General features: G+C 37.8%; 2 protein-coding genes across 2 annotated transcripts; one reads left to right on the top strand and one right to left on the bottom strand.

The window, feature by feature from the left end:
- Nucleotides 1-409: 409 nt before the first annotated feature.
- Nucleotides 410-13,260, bottom strand: parp14rs1 (poly(ADP-ribose) polymerase family member 14-related sequence 1). Its single transcript, XM_063887431.1, is given in 20 exon segments — nucleotides 410-1,189; nucleotides 1,953-2,127; nucleotides 2,437-2,576; nucleotides 3,488-3,554; nucleotides 3,556-4,103; nucleotides 4,186-4,401; nucleotides 4,574-4,750; nucleotides 4,909-4,971; nucleotides 5,231-5,377; nucleotides 5,760-5,835; nucleotides 5,972-6,193; nucleotides 6,393-6,437; nucleotides 6,439-6,615; nucleotides 6,867-8,231; nucleotides 8,233-9,107; nucleotides 9,222-9,446; nucleotides 10,175-10,456; nucleotides 12,174-12,204; nucleotides 12,509-12,606; nucleotides 13,051-13,260. Coding segments are annotated over 20 exon segments (5,388 nt in total). The 5' UTR covers nucleotides 13,226-13,260; the 3' UTR covers nucleotides 410-905.
- Nucleotides 13,094-22,663, top strand: parp9 (poly(ADP-ribose) polymerase family member 9). Its single transcript, XM_063887433.1, has 8 exons — nucleotides 13,094-13,501; nucleotides 15,862-16,748; nucleotides 17,021-17,245; nucleotides 17,522-17,740; nucleotides 18,531-18,582; nucleotides 18,823-19,331; nucleotides 20,088-20,247; nucleotides 21,415-22,663. The coding sequence occupies exons 2-8, from the start codon at nucleotides 15,867-15,869 to the stop codon at nucleotides 21,690-21,692; spliced, it is 2,325 nt and encodes a 774-aa protein (XP_063743503.1). The 5' UTR covers nucleotides 13,094-13,501; nucleotides 15,862-15,866; the 3' UTR covers nucleotides 21,693-22,663.
- The last annotated feature ends 80 nt before the right edge of the window (nucleotides 22,664-22,743 follow it).

The following is a 22,743-nucleotide window of genomic DNA, read 5'->3' as shown; positions in this document are numbered from 1 at the left end:
AGTATCAAAAACATACCAAAGAATGGGATCTGCACAGTTTCAGAGTGACCTGCAGATGGCACTAAAGGGTGCAGCAGAGAACCTTATTTTAGCAAAGCTGGTAACACAACTCTGTGATTTCATTGCTCCAATACTCTCTGAGTCATACGTTTTCTTTAGAGTAGTTTTGTTGATAACAAATATTTAAATACTCCTATAATAATCCTTGTGGATTTTCATTTAAAGCAAGAGGACACATTTATAGATAGTGTTTTATTACAAAAAAAGACTACTTATTCTATTGAAGTTATAAAAAAGATAATGAACCTTATCACATGTATTGTTATAAATATCAGGTACAAGAAAAATAAAAAAAGATGGATAATAAGTAATACACCATTAAATATACAGAAAACATCAAGACAATAGCGAACGTGTATTCACTTTTTATTTGTACAGGCTTATTGGACAGCAGTTAAGCTTTCCCTATCAAAACCGAAAGTGAAATCTGATTCACATTCTCAAAATAAGCTCTTGCTGTCCCATGATTTACTGGAACTGAGAGGGGGCTTTCCATCAGCCTGCCATAAACCATAAACATTGAACCAATATCAAGGTGCATATTATATCGGCAAAAAAAGCCAGCTAGCTAAAACATAGCCTTTCATTTTCTTCTACTATCTTGATTTCTTCTTACACAATTATTCTGAAGTATGATTGAGGCATGTGTAAGGCACTATATAGGTCTGATTAAGCATATCTCCATAACTGACCCTTGAGATGAAAACAGGTTGCTTGTAAATTGTGTTATCTTTGAAAACAAAAAACATAAATCAGGTGATGATTGATAATAAACAGTAGTCAAAAGTTGTAAGGCAGAGTTAAATGTAAGACATTAATCCTATACATGTACGTGCATGGCCCTGTCACACAAATGTGATCATGTATTCAGGGTAAGCCTGGCTGTCGTGGAAGATGACAAACATGCTGGGTTTGCCTGTGTTGTCCACCACACTGTCGTACTTCTGAAGGGACACATTGCCTTTGGCTGGTGTGGTTATCATGCCTTGGTTTCCAATGGTGAAATCCCCTGTCAGCACTCGACACAGGTACATGCGCTTCTCCCCTTTAGCATCCGGCCTGGAGTAGGTGTTAGAGGCGGAGTAACTAGCATTGACAGCAAAGTATGTGCCATTGCCATAACAAGTAGCTGAAAATAAAACACAGAAAGATTTCAAATTAAACTCAGACTGAGAATAAGAAATATTAATAATATATATATATATATATTATTATATATATATATATTTTTTTATCCCAGGGCAAATTGGATTTGGTGACTGATATTCACATCGAATACTTTGCAAAATGAACACCTATTATACCCTTATTACCATAATACACTGTTATTAGACCCATATTAAACCAATGTAACCCCAATATTAGGCCGTAATTAAACTGTTATATTACCCATTTTAAACATGGACACAGCCTTTCACATGACTGTATCCCCAGGATAAAGAAATCATTTAAGGGTTCAAATAGAATAAAATAAAAGATAAATAATCAAGAAAAAAAACAACTTTAAGTATCTAGAAAATAGTAGTTATATGTATTATTATAAATAGAATATTTGATAAAATAAGATGCTAAAGTAAGAATTTGCAATAACACTATTTTAAAAAATCAAAATATGTATATGAACATTACATTTGTCAAAGTACTTATTTAATTAATTATCAATTATCTGTAAATATTCAGAAATAACAACTGTAGTGTTGCGAACATTCAACCATAACTGGGGATGGGTAACATTATTCAACATGTAGGGTTATTAATATGGTTCTGAAGCAGCAGCATGACTAAACCGATTTAAAAATATCACTAGCTTTGGTGTTTGGACCACCATTGCAAACGAATGGGATGTGTCACACAGGAAGTGACTGAATAAGCGATATCCCTTGCTCTTTTACCATTCTTTCCTGCGTAGCTCCTGTTGAAGCCGTGTTCATTGATGTAGGCCGCAGTTTCCACACAGGTGCCGTGGAAGAGGCGTCTCTCGTTGTTCTGATGTTTGTTTCTCAGCTCCATGTCACGCTTCTTGATCTCCAGGCTCTTCCACAGTCCAGGGTTCTGGATCCTCTCAATCTGAGAGAAGGGGAAAGTACATTCCTGATTGTCTGAGTTTGTGTCTATTACATGAACTGCTGTTCCTGTTTAATATAGATATAAATACATTTGATTTGTCCCAAAAATGCAATAATAACAAATAAAATAATATATATTATATCAAATAATACATTTTTTTAGTTTTTAGTCTCAAATATATACATTACATTTATAAAATGGCAACACATATTATTTTCAGATATCACATCATTATTTGAAAAAGGATGACGTTAATATGACAGATACAACCTTAACCATTATATACAGAGCACGTGAAATGAAGAGTACCTTAACAATGTTCCGTGGACAGGTGGCCTTGAACAGATTAAGGACTTCAGTGTGCTCTGGGCTCCCGGCATTTAAGGTGATGGCCACACTCGCGGAGTTGGCTGGCATTGGATCCCAGACCGCAGGAATGTCGTCTTCTCCTGGAGATAATTAATCATTTCTGTTTATTATTTTATTTGAAATAATAAAATATGAGACCATGAACAGTTAAAAACACTATCTAAATACTAAATATTTAGATATAGCATATTATTTGTATACTTCATACTGTACATATATGCACAAACTACCACTACAGAAAACCACACAGCTTTTTAATGATACTCTTCTTTTGAATTCTGATATATTGCACATTTCTGATACATCTTTCTATATTTGAATTGTAATTATTCTATCCAGATTTATTTTTTTAAACTCAGATATATTGCACATATTTTAATGTAATTTTGTTCATATTGTGATTTAAATTTCATACGATACAAAACATTGTTTTTATTTCAGGTAGATTGTAGATGTTTTTCTATAATTTTGTCAGTATTTTACATTTTATACAGCTTTTTTTTAATTCACATGTATTGTACATATGTTGATATATGTTTATTAAAATTCTATATATATATATACAGCTTTTTTAATACAGATATATATATTTCTTCCATATTTCAATTCAATGTAATTTTGTTCTATACAGCTTTCATTTTGATTCAGATGTATTGTAATTTTCTTATGTTCTACATTTTTGCAATTTTATTTTGAAATGTAGTTTATCGTACTAACTTTATGTTATGCATTACTACATCAAAGCAAATTCCTAGTATGTGAAATCCTACTGGGCAGTAAACTAGATTCTGATTATGAACGTACAGTAGCATGCTAAAACCTGAGAATAATTGTTCTTACTTACTGTAACTCAAATCTGGTTTGAATGCACTTTATTTTGGTTTCCTTATAAGGACAACTATTCTGAAGTGTTGTGGATGTAAGAAGGGACACAGAAGACCAGACCAGAACAATAACTGGTGTGTACTTATCAGAGTATGTGGGTAAATACCTTTGAGTTTGTCAATTCGTTTTATCTGTAAGGTTAGTCCCTGTTTATCAGTGGCCGGTCCTTTTGGCCATGGTGACTGTGTATTCTTGACCCTGCACTGTAACTTTTACATTTGGCTGCTTCTTCTCCATTGCTTCCTCAAGCTTGAAGTTGGCCATTAAATCAAAGCTCTGAAACTGATGCCCCGTCTGCTGGTACTGCCAGTCCGCCACACTGGCCACCAGTTCCAATTTCTTCTTCAGCTCCTCCTCGTTTCTCATGGACTTCAGCATCTCATTGATCTCTTGGCTGGCGTTGAGCACGTCCTGACTCAGCCCCTCGATGGTGAGCGAGGCTTGGGCCTGCTGTCTATTGATCCTTATCGACACGCCCGTTGTCTGTTGGATGACAACGATGCGCTGGTGGTTTGCTTTGGAGAGGTGAAGGATGTCGTCGTCTTTAATGCAGATGCTTCCTTGATCTTTGGATATCAGGTCTTTGACCCTCTGTTTTGCCGAGTTTACTTTAGCCTGGGACTCGCCGCAGATGTGGAAGGAAACTGGGTCCACTTTCACCTCCTCAATGTCGAAATCCTCTTCTTTCTGTGGGTTCTCATCACTTCCACCAACAAATAATGCTGAACGAACAGAAGCTCTACATTAGAATTGAACATTTAGGCATTTGGGATTAAAGAATATGAACACCAACACTAGACTTACATTTGATTTTGTCGAAGGGATTCCAGATCCAACTTTTGTCTTTCGGTGCAGTGGCCTCTCTATGGTGCATACTGTTGCTGAATTCTTTCAGCATTGGTTGCTGGAAAATAACTATCCGGACTGTCTTCAGGGGGCCATTAGTGTTTTGGCTCAACACCTCAATGACTGCATCCAACATGGCGTCCGCCACCTGCCTTGCCTTTGCGTTGCCTTGACCTAAACGATACAGCATACATAAGTTACTGACTTTCATCAAACTTTTGTGTCATGCAGCAGACAATACCAAAAGACAAACCTGTAATTTTCCAATTGCAAACCCCTCAACCCAGGTGGGTTTGATGTTAAATATCAAAAATTATTAACACCACACCTTGCTAATAATTCTCACCTGTGCCAATGGCAGGTAATGAGACAGAAGTGTACGAGCCTGTCATACACATTTGGAGCGCATCTTTCACAACCTTGTTGATTTGAACTGGGTCAGTCTTTCCAACCAGGTGGAGGATTTTCTTACTCTTTAGATTCCCTGGCTGGGTTATTATCATGCCTGTGTGGGGCTTGGCACCTAAAGGGGAAGGCAGTGGAGGCAGTTTTAGAAAATACTTCCGTTATGAACAGAGAATTGCCCTAATGACTGACTCTTATTCCATGTTGTTTCAGTACCAAAGACAAACATTGGTATGTTGTACTTCGTGTCAACTCTGTGTTTGAATGCTTCCTTACCAAGAGTTTGGCATTCTGCTTCAACAGCCTGACCAGCTGCATCCAAAATTGCCTTTGATACTCCTAGAGGAGGAATATATAAACAAATGTCATATATCGTAGGTTGTCCATCATGCTTGTAAAGGGAGGGGTGAGCAACGGGATGGGTGAGCAAAGGGGGGTTCATTCGGAAACCTCCCCACTAGACATCACTATATCCTAACACATTGGTCCTTACAGGTAACATACCTTCAAAAAACTACCTACTTCATGTAAAAAATACATGATATCTTAAATGATTCTTTTACATTATGAAATCCTATCAGTTCTGGCTGTCATTTACCGGACTTAAGAGAGAAATCGTCGTTGGAGGAGTTGACAATGACATCAGTGGTCTCCTTGGAGATGTCTCCCGTGACAGCCTGTACAACCACGCTTCCCATTTTAGTCTCGTACATTCCTGGGCTCGAGACAACTTTAGAGAAGGGACCTTGAGGCAGCAAACACAAATCAAGAATTTAGAGAGGTGCAAACGCCTATTAGGTCAAGATTTTTGTTAAAAGACCAAAACTATTCAGTCTTGAATAACCATTTGGTTTATATATAAAGACATGTACAACTTGATAATCATTAAACTATTTAAGTCATTTAAGATAATAAGTAAAACAAAAATTAAAGTATTTTATGGATTCAGCTATATATATCTTTATGAAACACTTGTTTTTAGTTGGACGCATGAATACACTATTTGAAGGCCCTCACTCTATAGTGGTATCATTGTTTAGAGAGCTGTTATTTTGAATCTTACACATTTCTAAAACACAGCATTACAGTGTATATGAGCATTCAAATGTAACAACAATGTTGCCTACCTGTACTTTGAGGGGAACTGGGCACTGGAACTCCTGTTGCACTGGGGAACTTCTTTGGGAATTCATCGCTAAAAGCCTGAAGAGATAATTATAGACATTACCAAATACTCACAAATATCTCAAACAAGTTCTTAAAATCATCATGAAATCAAACCATTACTTATTTTTTGTTAAGAATTTGGTACATTAAGGTACTAGAGTTTGTTCCTTACCTTGATAGTCGGTGCATCTAGTGGGTAAAGGATGATCATGACCTTCTTCAGGTGCTTAGGTTGTTTCTTCCTGCTAAATGTGTCGATTGTGTCCAACAAGATTGAGGCTACAAGGTCCTTTGGGAAACCCAGGTTCCCAGTGCCAATGGCCGGGAAGGATATGGAGGTCAGACCCATTTTCTCTGCCTTGGCCAAGCACTCCTTGAAAATGACGCTCAATATCTGTAAGGCAAGGTGCAAGATATTGATATTGAGTTCACACTGCTGTTGCATCCATTTACAACCACCTGCAACTAAGTTATATATTCAAACAGAGGAGAGACAAACTGAATCATTATGTCTTGTATTATACAAATGAGCAAGCTATATCACCCCTATTAGAAGCAATGTACCCCAAAAAGTACATGATGTAACCTTTTACCTTATCAGCTCCATTGCCCCAAGGAGGAGTAACAGCATGAAAGACCACTTTTGCTCTTCAGCTGGCAGCCATCAGTTACAATGACTTCTCCGAATGTTCCATTGTTGTTTTTGGCATTTACCAATACTTGAAGTTGTGGTCCAGCAGCACCAAAGATGGCATTTGAAACTGCTCCTCGGTTTAGTGCAAGATTTTCAAACACAGTGTTCACAGTCACCTCCGTCTAAGAATTGGTTAAGACAATGATAACAGTTGCATGTTATTCATTTTAAAACCATCAACAACTTCATTTTTAAGATAATATAATCCGTCAAATTGTATAACTACAGATGAATCAAAGGGTTGCTCTAAAGCTAGAGGAAAAGGTCAATAGTTAAAGCTGCAAACTCTAGCAACATGAAGTACGTAGGAATGTTAATTCCTTAAACTAACTAAACCGTTTGCTTTTACTCAGGGATAAAGAGTTGAAATTACCGTGGCATTCTCGATGTTTCCCTTCATAAGAGTGATGTCCAAGCCCTCTTTGGTCTGCACTTGTCCCAAGCAGTTTGGGGCCAATGCAACAGATCCAGCTTGTTTCACAGGGGAAGAAGTGGTTTTGAAAGGGAGAGGTTGTTGAGAAGAACTGACAAGAAGATTTCCAAACTCTTGTCGGGCCGCTGCTACCATAGCCTGAACAGCACTGTCGTCATTGTTCACCAGATGGATCGTCTTCAAGGTGTTGTCACCATACTTGTCACTACAGTAGTCCTTCACAGCTCTGACGATGGTGTTTGCACACACATCGAGAGGAAAGCCTTGGTTTCTGCTGATGGCAGGCAGAGCCACAGAGACGAGGTTGTGCTTTTCAGCCAGTTCCAAACTTCCTTTGACAGCTCTTTTCAACTGCGCCGAAGGCTTCTGGGGATAAGCTTTATCATAAATGGGGCTGACTGCATGGATAACTTTTTTGCAGCAAAGCTGCCCCCCTGCACCGGTTATCACACAGTCTCCAGCCATGAGTTGTGTTTTCAAGGATATTATTTTGTCACATTCATCCTGAAACTGAGGGCCAGCAGCTATAAGAAGTGCTTTTGCAAGACCTCCTTCGTGTTTCAAGTTGGAATTAGAAGCATTTACAACGGCATGCACAGGGTAGCTGCACAGGTCTGCCTTGCAAACAGCTATTTCCACTCCATCAGGGGTCTGAATTTGATAGACAGGCTTTGGTACTTGTCTTTGGGCACCACTAGTATCATCAACAAGCTGGACCAGGCAGCCAGTTTCCCTTAAAATTGTGGGAACAAACAGTTCTTTGTTGTCCTTGTAGAACTTTTTCACTCCAGGCATGGTGACTTGAACATTTTCAAAGCACAAAGAAGAGACCAGGTCTTGAACCACTGTCATGCACTCTGCAACAATTGCTCTAGAACCAATTAGACAGACGGCCTTTTCTCTGAAATTCACCACCACCTTGTCTTTTAATTGCTCCAAACAAGTGTCATGTTTTTTCATGAACTCAACTATGACATTCGCCTTGACCACAACTGTTTCTTCAACTTGAGCATTCTGCATCAGGAACTGTTCAACTTCACTGCTAACTCTCTCTACAGTATCCTTGTGGCCAGACACAACCACTTGTTGAGGGGTGCTGTTGATTCCAATTCTCATGCATGACTTATTGTCTGCATTCTCTAATTGACTGACCAGGTTCTGCCACTCTGGCTTTTTAAGGACATTACTGTCTTCAACATCAATGTATTGAGAAATAAGCAGCTTACCCAAATGCTCTTCAGCATCATTCAGATCTTTTTCAGATCCAGCAATGAGCTGCACCCTGTTTGCGTTTATCTGAAATGCCTGCATTGATTCCATTGGATGTGAGGAACTCATTCGTTAGCTCCTCTTGTTGGCCGTCTTTTAACAAGTCAAGCACAAACGTATCTATTTTTAAATTTTGTCGTATCAAGGCACACATTGCAGCATATATGACTTTGCTTGCAGCAAAAATCTCATCACTTAAGCCAGTTGCCATCAAATTTGGACTCCCTTTCTTAAACGACATTTGGAGGTCTGGGTAGACTTGTAGCACCTGGTCCACAATTCCATTTTGACACAGGATGTGATAAATGGACTGTGTCACATTCATCTCTTCAGTTATGCTAAATTTCCCCCTCTTCGCTCTATTGGCCATCTTGTTTACCACATCACTAAGTGTTGGCTCTAGTCTGTTGACAGCACCTACAAGACCAACCACTGACAAGATACCAGTGGCTTTATCAGGCACGACAACCAGATCTTCGTGAAGTAGCAATTGTCTGATCTTCTTCTCAGACTCGTCCCATACCTCCAAATCTGTCAGAAGCTTTAGGGCTTTGATTTTCGACAGAGCTTGTGCGAAGGATGACTTGACAGTATCTCTCCACTCTTTGACGATGGCTTTGGCATTTTTTTCTTGTAGTAGTGAAGGTTGAGGGCTCAAACACACAGTAGAGTGGTCAAGGTTTACGTTGCAAAAGATTTTTGCTAAATGAATACGAATTGTCTCTGCTGCAGACTGATCATGATTAAGGTATTTCCAGACAGCGTCGTCAATGGGTTCAGAGACAGCTGCAGGGAGTTTAAGTGAAGGCTTATCTTTACCATAGAGGGCTTTTCCCAAAGAGTTATAGAAAGGAAAAACTCTGATCTCTTTGTCCTGGATGCGATGTTTCTTCTTCATGATTTTCTGAACAGCTATGAGGAAATAAATAGAACAATATTACACAGCCAATTAGCATAGTTTTCATATAAAAAGGGGGAAATATCTTACGTCAAAGTGAAATGTATTGTGTACCGTAAATGCCCTACCTTTATGGTCTTCAAAGGTGATGGTGGCAGACTGTTCTGCTTCATTAAGCACAAGATTTTCCACATCTCCACCTGCATTCTCGAAATAAATGCGCAGGAAGTCTTCTCCAAAACTTTGTGTGTCATCAACTAAAACTTGCTTTGTGACTTCAAGAGGCCGAACTGAAAGTCCTTTCATTGCAAACCTCTTGTTTTGAGGGCATCTTCTCACAAATTCAGTGTTTTCTGTGAGATAGAAATAAAATCAGTAAGGTAGTGTTAAGGTAGGCAATTAAGCTCTCATAATGAAACAAAAACAACAAACGTCTATCGGTGTTTTATAAGGGAAAACACAAAAACAACCAACACACAACTAACGTTGTTGTTTGATACCACAATTAGTGCTGTGGGGCAGTTTTTTTTTATGGGTGGGTCCACATATTATTTGTATCTCAAGCATATGCAACAGGAAACTTATGCATTACATCATACTAGCAGGTGACAGGATACACAACCCTACTAATGTTTTCACACTAAGCCACTGGTCAACAGCCAGTGGCAGTAATATCCAACTAACAACAATGGGACAACATCAAACATGAATGTAACCATGGGTTTAAATGTTTAAAAACTTCGGTTGGCAAATATTCTGGACACAAATTCAGCCTACAACGAATCCTGCAACACTTTTTGGCAGAAATAAAATAAAATAAAACAGAATTGGATCTTTAATTTCAAGGAAAATCACTTAAGGTACCTTTAATGTAATTTAACGGCGATAATTTAATAATAAGTGAAGCAATTAGTCAGGTTCTAGGTGCTGACCTTTAAAGGTGTTTTCTGGAATAATCATCCTGCACTTGGGTTTTTTCGCTGGCAAACAGCAGGAATGGTATATTGTTATTAGGGTAACGTCTGCTTTAATGGAGCTCTTTGGAACTATTAACACACAGACAGAAACATTAAATAAGTACCTTTTCCACTCTGGAAAGTCACCACAGCAGACTGAGGAAAGACTTCCAAAGTGAATCTTGGAATGGCAGATGTGTAGTCAGGAAGATCCTTCAATACATTCTCCACCAGCATCTCCAGGTACTCTTTTTCCAACTTCTCTGGAAAATGTTCTAAAACACATGCAGTGGAGCACTTCTCTTCATCAGCCGTCTCATCTGCTCCGGTGTTTGCCTCTGTTTGAAATTCGACTGCAGGTGTGTGTTCATCGGGACCTGATGGTATATTGATCCCAGCATCATCATCTATTAATGACACATGAACGTTAGGTGGCATAACACACAATATGTAATGAAGTGAGAGAATTTAACTCAACTTGGGAGGGAAGACCGGTAGGCATGTGTGTGTAATCTAAGTGTTTCCACTCATTTGATTTATTTTGGCTGCCACCAAAACAGATTTCCCCACAACCTAAAAATATCTAATCTAAAATGATAAATATTGATGTCATTGTTATTTTTTTATTTGAAATGTATTGTTAGGTGAGTGCAAAATTCCTTTTACAGCCCCCTGCTCCCCACTTCTGACAGGTGCCAGCCTGATAATAATATCTTGCTTATCGATGTTAATAATACAAAAAAAAGCATAGCCTTTCCTTAACACAAGATGCTAAATTCAGCTTTTGCATTTCAATATCATATTTTCTCCCAGGTGTTGAGTTCATGTGATAACACTGACTGGAGGAATGGAAGAGAGTGGCTTAGCAGCCATTTTAGATGGATCATAAAAAGTAAATATGGAGAAGAATGCAGAGCGTTGAGTTCTTCAATGTAATAATATAAATCATAAGACAAATCATTTGAAAAAATCTAATTTGAAGTTCATAGGCAAACTGAAAATAGGTTTGTATAAAGATGATGGTTTGGAAATGAAAAAAGTGGAGCTAACTCACATGTACTGTAAGCAGATATTACATGGTTTGCTGATATAATTTGCAGCTCTGTGGCTGTTAAAGTACAGGTATTAGTGTAATTGTATCACTTCATAGCCTACTAATAACTGATATAATTATGCTTAAATCTTACCAAAAAAATCTCCTTATGTTTGTTCTTTCTGTGGCCATCATGCAAAGATATGACATTAACATTGAGCATGGGAAATTTTACTTATGGATCTTAAAGATTACTATTTAGGAGCATATTTCTTTCTGAGTTGAACATTCTTGCTGTTTTCCCCTCAATTTCAATGATAGATAGTGCTTGTTATTTTAGATCAAAAATATTACATGGTAGTATTTAAATACACTTTTTTTTCACACAGAATTAAAGCTGATTATTAGCAGGCTACATTGAATACAAAGCATATTTAACAAAATATATAATATATTAATACAACTTTGTGGGGTTTATTTGTATATATTATATAGCCTCCATGAATTCCCTCTATTACACACTTATTTTACCACTTGCAGAATACCAATGTACTCAAATGGGTGGTTATCTTACCGTGTACGTTTGATTATCTACGGTATTTGAAATGACTTACATTAGTGTGTGAGAGTTAAATGTACAGACAAGAGCAACCACAGTTAATATTTTTAATCATAAGATGATATTAAAAAAATTAACACCTGTTATTTTTCCATTTAACATGCCATAATGCTGCTTATGTAAACTAACAAAAAAAAAAGAGTTAAATGCTATTTCCGGTTTAAAATTAGGCTTATTATTATTATAATCACCGTCCTTTATCTTAAAAGATCAAAAGGGACTGATAATAGTATTTTAATAATTAGAATAACAAACATATAACACATAATGTTTACTGCGACATTTTATGAGCTTGTTGTCGTACCATGAAAATACGTTAAAAGTTTAAAACCCATACAGTCTATGGTTAAAACTCTATGACATGATGAGTGTGTGTTTGTGCAACAAAAAGTAAGTACATCTTGCCATAACATGTTATCTCATCCAACAAAAATCACAGTCACAGAATGTATTTGTTTTAATTAAAACTTACCGTTCTGGACACATTCATCAGATGGAGCACCCTGCATAGAATAGAAAACATCTGCGTTAGTCACCTAAAAACACATCCATTAAATCAGTTTCACTTGGCACAGTGCCCTACATGTCAGCTGGTTTGAAAATAATCCAGTCAGACAATTAGGGTTATCAGTGTTTGTGTCAAAGTCCTCCTGACTAAAATAAATGTATGATTATCCATATGACTTCAAGTAAGACAGATATTTTACAGTAACACACTTACAGTGACTTTCAAAGACGATTAGAGGTATGTCATCAGCTTGACTATAGTACCTTTAGGTCCAATATAGAACACTTTATCACACGTACCTTCGTTGTTTCGTCTTCTGGCAACCGAACGGTCATATTCACCACACCTTTCTCCAAATGTATCTGGTGTCTCTCTTTCTTCAAAACATTTTGTCGGTCTGTGAGAGAATAATTCAAACTCTCTCAGTAAAATAGTGGATGTATAATAATGCAATAGTTATACCAAAGAAGTGTCAATAAGATGTATTTTGCTTAAGTGCCATCTTAAATCAAGGCAAGGCCTACAGAAAAGAAAGAAAACCAAAAAAATAAATAAAATAAAAATAAGGCCGTACTTCTACCTTTAATATGTAACTTTATTTTAAAATGTCTTATGACATTGTACTCATGCTGGTAGGCCTAATCCCCAGTGTTTAAATAATGTACCAGTAACTGATTACATCCGTATATGTAACCATAAGGGAATACAGTTACCTTTATTGTATCATGATTACGTATTCCCATTACATGTAATCTGCTACCCCTAAAGCCTGATAATAGTTTTTGTTATTACAAAAGTAGGCCAAAGTAAACTCTGGTATAGTTTATCTGGCCGCACATACCCTCCTCTCGGTGGAAGCGTAGCACCGCTGTCCTGCTGCCATTTTCATACTGGACTTCACAGTCGCCGCCGTTAGATTTCTTACTTTGAAAGTATTTAACTAACTTTATTTTAAGTCTCGGTATGTTGTTTTCTTCGAGCTCGACGAGCAGAGCATACGAATATGCGTCCGCCATGGTTGGTGGCTGAATAGGATGTACACCGCGTTACTTTCAGTTTTGTTTCTAAGGAAATGGGACTTTTCCCTCCCCTCGACGTTGTTATCGAGTGTGGCTTTGCAGTGTTGCCGCATAATAGCTGCAGATAATGAAAGGATAAGCGGTTGTCATATACAACAACGTCGCATTTAACTAGCAAAACACTTGGCTAACATCCTGAGACGTAGATAGGAGATATCAGCCTGTCTCACCCTTTCACTTTCTGCTTCTCCTCGCTACTTTCCAGTGTGGTGGGTGAGTAAACGAACATTTCAGCTCAAAATGCACGTTATTCATGCTTTTAAATGTTCTAAATTGCATATAAGCGTCGTAATACACTTTAGACTTAAACTATTATGGATCTATAAGTACGACAACTCAATTTGCTTTGTGTTCTCGTGACCGTGCGCCAGGTAGCTCGTGCTCATGCCCGTTCTAGGCTATAGCAACTGAGATAAAAAAAGAAATGGCAAAGTATTTTCTAATATGAACGTAATTATAGTATAATTGTGTGTCTTTACAGTAGCGCGGTGTTCATAAGGAAGCTAAGATGATATGATTTAAGTATACTTATTTTTTAAGTTTACAAAGCACCTCCCATGAGTCAACAGAGGGGAATGTATTTTCTTTTACACATTTTAACAGAGGTGGAAGACGTACTCAGATCTTGTACTTAAAATACCAGAGTGTAGGGCTACTCGGTTTCAAGTAAAAGCCCACCAATCAAACAGTTACTCAAGTAAAAGTACAAAGTATTAGCATCAGATAAATACCTTGTAACAAACGTAAAAGAAAAATACTCATAACGCAGATAGGCCCAATCCAGAATAATGCATTATATGTTGTCATTATAGTTATTGATGCATTCAATTGTATATCAAAGCTGGTAAAGGTGCAGCTACTTTGAATGACGTTGTATACTTCAGGATAGCTTGTGAATTTACTCCAGGTGTTACTAAAGTCTGATTTAAGCTTTTATTATATTTCACATCATTAATCCAAATCTACAAAGTAACTAAAGATACAACATGAAAGCAGTGGAGTAAAAGTACACAATTAACCTATTTAATTGTAGTTGGGTAGAAGTATAAATGAGCAAAAAATGGAAGTACTCGAGTAAATTACGATTCAAAATTGTACTTTAGTATAGTACTTGAGTAAATGTACTTGGTTACTTTGCACCACTGAATTTTCAATTGTTAAAGTAAACTTACTAGACTGTACTTATAATTACCAAGCAGGATAATGCGCTTTGTAGTAGGCTACCTAGTTAATAAGTTAGGCCTACTTATTGAGAAAGGAACACATTCAGCTCATGGCTTTATGGGAGAGGTGATTGGTCATTGAGTGATAATCTTGTATTTAGACACTGTCTCTGTCTCCATCTAATGGAGAGAGTGGAAAACAGCATTTATGATTGCTTAGAAAATAAGTATGTCAGAATCAGAATCAAGTTTATTGCCAGGTAGGTTTACATGGAATTTACTTTAGGGTCTGGTGGTGCGAACATATGATGAACAATGAACCATGATGGGTAGTAGGTCCTATTAAGTTGATTTGCATATTAACTTTTTAAATACTGTAATAATACTGATTATGAATGGTATTGTTATAGTGCTTTTTTAAGTGCTCAAAGACGCTTTACATTACATTACATCTATTCTATACTGTGGACAATACCCACATGTATCTTATAAGTTCAGCAAACTTGGATACACTTCACGTCAGTGTGTTCCTGGTGCTGGTTTAATAGATTAACAGCTGTAACAACCCTGTAAAGATTTCTTACAGACTAGTGTATTTCGGGGACTTTTTGGATTAATTGAATGATACAATTGCATCGAAAGTATGGGTAGGTAAGTCGCTGCGATTATATAATGTACTGCCCTTACTTTTATTCATAAAACTATCCCTTCTGCCATCGTCAGTCATATTACTTACATATCCACCTCAATGTATTTATTGAGCATATTGCTCTTGCTCTGACTTGCTTGAAGTGAATATATCTGCACTTTCCTCATTGTTTAGAGTTTGATTCTTTATGTGTTTTGCACTTATTGTAAGTCACTTTGGGTGAAAGCATCCGCCAAATGAAATGAAATGTAGCATATGAATACATAGTCCGTTATATTCATGTTTATTGTCTTGATTCACTCAAAATTGAACTGCACAATTCCCCCAAAGTGATCAAGATTGCAATTCTGACTTGTGCAGTGTCCAAATTTCAGTGAACACATTTGTGGAAATATTCATCTGAATTTTAAATTTTATGGTGCTGCATGATTTCCCAGCCTACAAACGGTATTCTACAGTCTTAAAAAAAACAAAAAACATGGTTAATACAAATCCATTTGATAAATTACACTATGATCATTTTAAGATATTTTTCAAATGTGTGAAATGTTTCAAAAATATCATTCCTGCTGATATCACTGATCATATCTTAATATCAGTCAAAATAATCGCACTTTTTTTTTTTCGAAATTCTGCAGCATTATATGGGTCGTCAGGTTCATGTATGGTGTCTGAGGGGATCTAGGTATCGTTTTTTTTTTACAAACACTGGTGCTATACTAACATTTACTCACATTTGTCTTTTCTGTATCCTGTTTTAGAAACTATGGCAAGTGAATTAGATGTTCCTCTTCACGGAACTTCCCTCAACATTGTGAGACGGTGTGGACCTACTCTGGGTCAGGTCCTCCTGAGCAAATTTGAATGTAAGGCCACCTTCGAAGGAGTGGATTTTGAAAGAGATCTGAGCATTGGACAGCCGAAGCAACCACCTGTGTTCCCGGTGAAGAAGTGTTCTTTTCTGCTTCGTGGAGGTGTTGAGTTGTCTGTGTGGAAGGCTGATCTCACCAATTTCAATGTGGATGCTGTGGTGAATGCTGCAAATGATGGTCTTGACCATGGCGGCGGCCTTGCTCGAGCTCTGTCTGATGCCGGTGGTCCTCAAATCCAAAAAGAAAGTTACAATTACATCTTCAAGAATGGCCGCTTGAGAACAGGACAAGCAATTGTCTTGGGTTCTGGGAGTCTACCATGCAAGAACATAATCCATGCTGTGGGCCCTTGCCTAACAAAATGTCCCTCTAGCACTGATCTTAGCACTGCTAAAACGCAGTTGGAGACGGCCATCAAGAGCATCCTCTTTGAAGTTGAGAAACACCGTCTGCAGTCTGTTGCCATTCCAGCTATAAGCTCTGGGCTGTTCAACTTCCCCCTGCCAGAATGTGCAGACACCATAGTGGCAACTGTGAATGGCTACTATGAAAGGTCCTACAATCAAGGACCTTTTCCTCAAGAGATCCGCCTTGCAAACCACGATGATATCACTGTCAACCAAATGGAGAAGGCCTGCCATAAGATATTTGCCTCCAGCTCCAGCTCCAGCTCCAGCTTCAGCTTAAGTAAAAGTGCGCCCAGAACTCCAACACCTGAAGTCCACATTGGAAATGTCCATCTGACACTGAAAAAGGGTAAAATTGAGGAACAGCAGGTAAGAATCTGTAAAAAAATGTATTGCTGCTAATCACCCCACATGAAACAACACAATTTGACTTTACTCAAAATGTTTAAAGTCTGTTCTGTTTGATTTAAAGTGTCTTCAGGACAAATAGTCCGTAGTTGTAAGCTTCCTCCATCAATTCTCATTCAATGCTTACTCAAGGTGCAACCTGGTTGAATGTGTGACTTAGAGGGACTATTATAATGATCTCTAACATTTAAGAAATCAAATTAAAGTTGCATTTCTTTTGTATGTTTTCTCAGGCAGATGTCATCGTCAGCAATGCATCACCAGATCGAGACTTGAAGATTGGGCAAATCTCCTCTGCTTTATTGCAGAAAGCTGGTTCTATAATGCAAAAAGAAATAATTCACGTCCCTCTGACTGGCAATATACTCATCACGAAACCCTACAATCTGAAATGTCAACAGGTGTTTCATACTCTTTTTCCCAGCAAGTCGACAAACCTGTATCAGAACAGTGTACAGGTACAGTGAGTTGAACTGATATGGGGCGTTTAAATTAAGAGATTATACATTATGATGATTCTCTGATGATGCATCGTAAGAACATGTACTATAACAGAGATATTATTTGTTCTTCTTTAACAAGAGAGCACACATTCCAAGTAGCATTAATAGCATAGATGGTTCATGAAAAGACTGAAGGCATAGACATTGTAAAGAAAGTCATTTTAATATGTTTTAAAGGGTTAAGCTTGTACTGTAATAGAAGCATTAATGTGTTTGATTCATTCGTTACAGGTTCTTTATGATTCAGTAACTGACTGCTTATGGAACGCAGTGAAAAATAAACACACGTCAATCGCCTTTCCTGCCATTGGCACCGGAAACCTTGGCTTCGATAGAAAAGAAGTTGCCAGGACCATGGCAGATGCAGTGGTCGACTTCACTAAAAAACACCCCCAAAAGAAGCTTGATGTTTTTTTCATCATATTTCCCTCTGACCATCCAACATATAAGGTTGTATATTGCAAAAATGCTTTGACGATAGTAGAATAATTATTGTGTATCGGCCCTGTGGGTCCACACTGGCTAAAATGTTGGTTTCTTGAAAATAAAAATAAAAGAGTTATGAAGAGAAACCAATCTTTTAAACAAACAGAAAAAGGACAAAGCAATAAGAAAAGTTAGAATCAGTAAAGCATTTTAGTGTCCTTGGGTTTTGTGTAGTTGCTGTTTCCTTATTGAAGCACAATGTATTCTCTCTCTCTGGTGGAATGTGGTTTTGCATTCGGTGATGTGAGACACACCTACACCTGGGTTTGACTGGTCTGGCAAATTTAGTTGCCAACACACATACTCCTTTCCAGTTTGGAGAGAAAGACGGAAGTTAAAGAACAGAAGTTAAAAAGTGTACTGCTGTGGACCTAAAGGAAAGGCCCATCAGAAGAAAACTTTAGTTTAGTTATTGTATCCAAACCAACCAAAGTCACACAAAAACACAGAAACACTTATTACGGTAGACCAGCAACTACCATTTTTCCTTGTAAAATGACTGTTTTTGTCAATGGAGTCTGGTGGCTTTAAAGGGACCATGGATAACAACTTCAGGAAAATAATCTAAATATAATTTACTCTTGTTCCGATTTAGATTCTTTTGAGTTAGGCCTTTTTGTAAGTGTCTAAAAAAATGTTTACTGCTACAGCAGAACATTTATTAGCTTCCTTAGCTTGTCTTGCTAATATTTTTACTCAGTAAATATGTGACACAACAATTCTATGATATGTATTAATGAACTTCTCTTATTAGGCTTTTGAGGAACAAATGGCATATCTCCAACAAAGAGCACCTCTTACACAGGGTAAAACAAACATTCAGTCATCCTTTCATGTACACAGAGATGAATTATGATCCAAGAACTCTTGTTTTATTTCAAGAAACACCTACATTGCATTGACCTTGTAGTGAATTCCACATGATATGTCTTGAATGCAGATGTCGATAGAAAGCTAATGAGGGCAGCTAATGTAAAGAATAGTGGAAGTGCATGTTTGCTGTCCTGTAGTGAAATGATACAAATAATTATGATTCTAATTTACAGAAACTGGTGCAATGATGCCTTCCCCACTGGCATATGAGCACAAAAATCACTCCTCCAGCAGCAGAGCTCTTACCCCACAGATCACTCTGAAAAGCTCCTCTACTGAGAAAACACGTGAGGCTGAACGATGGCTCTTCAACCTTTTCAACAAGACCTATGCCCATGTCAACATCAGCAACAACTTCATCCTGCACTTTGGGGAGAAAGAACATGGGCAGCTATCCGGTCTGATGGAAAAAGGCGTTGTTATTGAGGAGTTCTTTGAGAACGGTCATGCTCGCATAAGCGTAATGGGGAAGTCAGAAGAAGATGTCATAGTTGCCGGGTTGCAGGTGGAAGCCATGCTCTGCAGCGTCCAGGAGGAGTTTGTCAGGGATGAAGAGAATGCCATATGTCAGGCTTTGATGGGAAAGACAGGGAACTTTGAAAGGAAGAAAGTTGAGGACTCTGACCAAGAGTTCTCAAACAGAAAATATGCCTTCAAAAGTGAAGGGCTGCGGATTGTGAAGGTACAGCTTTTGTAATTGCAGCATAATTGACGTTGTTGTTGTTGGCAACTATAAATCGTATTGTCAGATAGGTGTAGTGAAGACCCTTTTTTTTTTGACAACCCAAAAGTTAGCATAACAAGAGCTCTCTGGACAAAAAGCCAATGGGGTTTACCATTGGATTTTGGACTATTCAAGAAGATAAGATCTTTAGCAAACACATTCTAATGATACTTGACACGTTTTATGATATATTTCTTTCAGCAGGATAATCTCCACATACAGAAATCCCTTTTTTAATAGTTAAAGTGTAAATGCCCTCAGAAGTAAGAAGCTTATGTTTGGCTTAAAATTAAATCCATCACCACCGCTAAGCTAAAGGCGGCTAGTGTTCGGCTTGATGATGTTTAGTAGTTTCATTTAGTCACTTGTTAGCATCACTATTTTTAAGATACATAGAAACTTCAGTCAGTCAGCAGGGGGGTACTTACCGACGTATTTAATGCTGTAGAACAAAACGTCAAAATCAATTAAGCTGTGATAACCGCAGACCTTTTTTAAGGCATCTTACCAAATTCATGTTTAAAAAATCTGTTGATTTCAGGTGTAGGGAAACAGAAGTACAAATAGGCCAATTTTCAGTTTTTAAATCATGCTACAAAGTCACTTTAAAAGTGCTCATATTACTTTCTAGTCTTTGTACTTATAGCAATACTGTTTATCAGTTAGCTGCCCCTTTTCAAACCGCTGTTGATCATTCAATATTTTATTCTTCAGGTGGACAAAGTGTGTAACAATTCGCTGAAGACAATTTTTGACATGAAGGCAACACAGCTAGGCTACCCAGGCAGCAAACAAATGTACCAACGCATCCCTGCACAGTTCTGTGAGATGGTTTGCAAGACTGGATTCCATGCAGTGTACGCACCCCCTGACGGTAGGATATCACTTTTTACATAGCATTTGATTATACAAAATTCTTTACATCTGGTGAATGACTTAACAGGGTCTTGAATATACATACTGAAATGATACAGAACACTTAATTTAGAAAAAGGAAGGACAGCAAATGATAAAAAGTGAACTCTGTTGAGTGCAGATCTCTGCCAGGCCTGCCACTGTTTCCACTCCCAAACAAAGAAGAGTTAAATCTCTGAAGTGTAGGGAATGAATCTTTATTTATTTAAGCTCAAAATGAGATCAAACCTGTTTTAATCAATGTCAGGTTTCGGTAAGGCTTGTTTTTTGCCTAGCTAGCAGAAATATGTTTTTGTTTCTAAAGCAGTTGATCACCTACGGATTGGTTCAAAGGAGTCAGAATTCCAGGGGCTGTTTTACCACATGCTTTTGATGTATTGTTGTTTTCCCACACCACCATTCAACTTCTGTGTTACCCATGGTTGAATGCTCACTTGTTAGAAGTAGGCATGCTTGCAAGCATTAAGGATATTAAGGAAGATCATTATTGTCAGAGTTTGGGCTGGAGGTTGGACCCAAACACAGTAAAAAAAAAAGGGAGAGACGTTTGAACAACAAAGAGCAAGCTTTCAATGAACAGATAGAGCTCAACACAACAGGCATACCAGGAAAAATAAAACAAAACAAAGAAAAACTGAATAAGTATACACCAGGTAGGCCAAGATGATCAAGGGCAGGAACACAGGGAATCAGGAACCAGATAGGAACAAAGACGACGAACCGTCAGAAACCGGAGGGGAAGACCGGCATATAAAGGGCATTCCAAAAGAAGGGTAACAACAATCAGACAGGATAACAATATGAAAAAAGACAAGGCACAAGGACAAAACACCTTTCAAAATAAAACAGGAAACAAAATAACGCCAGGATCATGACAGTTATACGAATATCGGGTTGTGTGCATTAATTGCTTCACTGATTTTAAGTTGCAATGACACACAGCTACCACAAGAGGTCCTTAAGCTAACAGTCATGAATATGCTCAAAAAAAATGAAAGTCTTATGGGTCCAGTAGTACATGAGATCAGACTCGCCCAAACACATGATCTCCCAAAAGACTCTAAAGAAAAGATACATTTAAAAACAATAAAATGTTTGTTTATTTTGTATCTTCCCCTGCATACAGATGCAGCATGCGGAGAGGGAATCTACTTTGCGGGCACAGTGAAGAAGGCCATGGAGTTGTGGAAGGGGCCTCCAAAAGAGGAGTATCTGTACTTCGTGGAAGCCGAGGTGCAGACGGGACATACGTTCTCTGGGAAACGTGGCTTCATCCTGCCTCCTCCTATGAAAAAAGATCCTCTCGTTATGTACGACAGTTTGAGCGGAGGACTTGATGTCTCCATCATCTTTAGCTGTTATCAAGCTCTGCCCACTTACATCATCACCTGCAGGAGGGACTAAAGGGGTTTCCTCCCTGCTTCCTCTGGGTCTATGTCTTCTTTTTGCCAGCTCATATAGTCCTATCGTGAACCCGGAAAAGTTTAGGTCCCCAAAGTTTTATGTTTGAAGTGTATCGTACAGGTCCTCCACACATACAAACTGCCGGGTGCTAACTTGAAAAGGTTGATAGATAAATGAATCAATGAATTAGCATATGCAGACCATAGCTGAAAAATGTGGAGATTATTGAGGATGTATATGCTAATTAATGCAACTTAGGCCAAATTGCCCTACATATGCAAGTTAGCATCCGGCAGTTTCTATGTGCTGATGATACCTACTATACATTTCTAAAACTTTGGGGTACTCAAAACATTACCGGGTTCTTTAGCTGGCAAGTAGACTACTATTGAGTCTACTGGAGCAAATTATAGAATGCTTTGAATCTTAGAGGAAACTAGACATTAGGACATTCCTTTTTCTAAAGCAAGCCTAAGTGCATTGTTGATTAATGTATCTTCTGTAGAAGGAAATTGCTGTTTGCGTCACTCGTTAAAGTCATATTATGCAAACCAATATTACAATCGGCTTGTGTTAAGACCCTCAGTATTGAGTTTATTTTTTCATTATGTTTGTCTATCACTGGGTGATTACCATATATTCAGCAACACAATAACTTGTATATCAGAGATACTCTTTTTAAATTGCTCTTATAGCTGAAGTATCTTTCTTTAGGATCAGTCTTTAGTTTAGTGGCGCCACATGAAGGTATATATGCAAATACATGTAACACTGATTGACAAACAATGACATTTGGGAAGAATAATGTAACACTGAATATAACTGGTGGAAAGCTTTGGCTACAAATACACAATTATAAAAATGTATATTAACCAAAAACATTTGAATTATTGCTGGTGTGTTGGAGCACATGGGGTAGCTGGTTAAGAGTTCCTGATTGTGATTAAATAATTAAACGGTTTTTGGGTTCATTTGTTGCTTTTTCACATTTGTAAGGCACAACACTACTTGTGAATGAGTTTTTCTACTACAGCCATGTTTATTTGTCATT

The sequence above is a fragment of the Eleginops maclovinus genome, chromosome 7 (assembly GCF_036324505.1).
Source record: "Eleginops maclovinus isolate JMC-PN-2008 ecotype Puerto Natales chromosome 7, JC_Emac_rtc_rv5, whole genome shotgun sequence".
In the NCBI taxonomy this organism is placed as follows: domain Eukaryota; kingdom Metazoa; phylum Chordata; class Actinopteri; order Perciformes; family Eleginopidae; genus Eleginops; species Eleginops maclovinus.
This window is presented reverse-complemented; position numbering and strand designations above follow the sequence as displayed.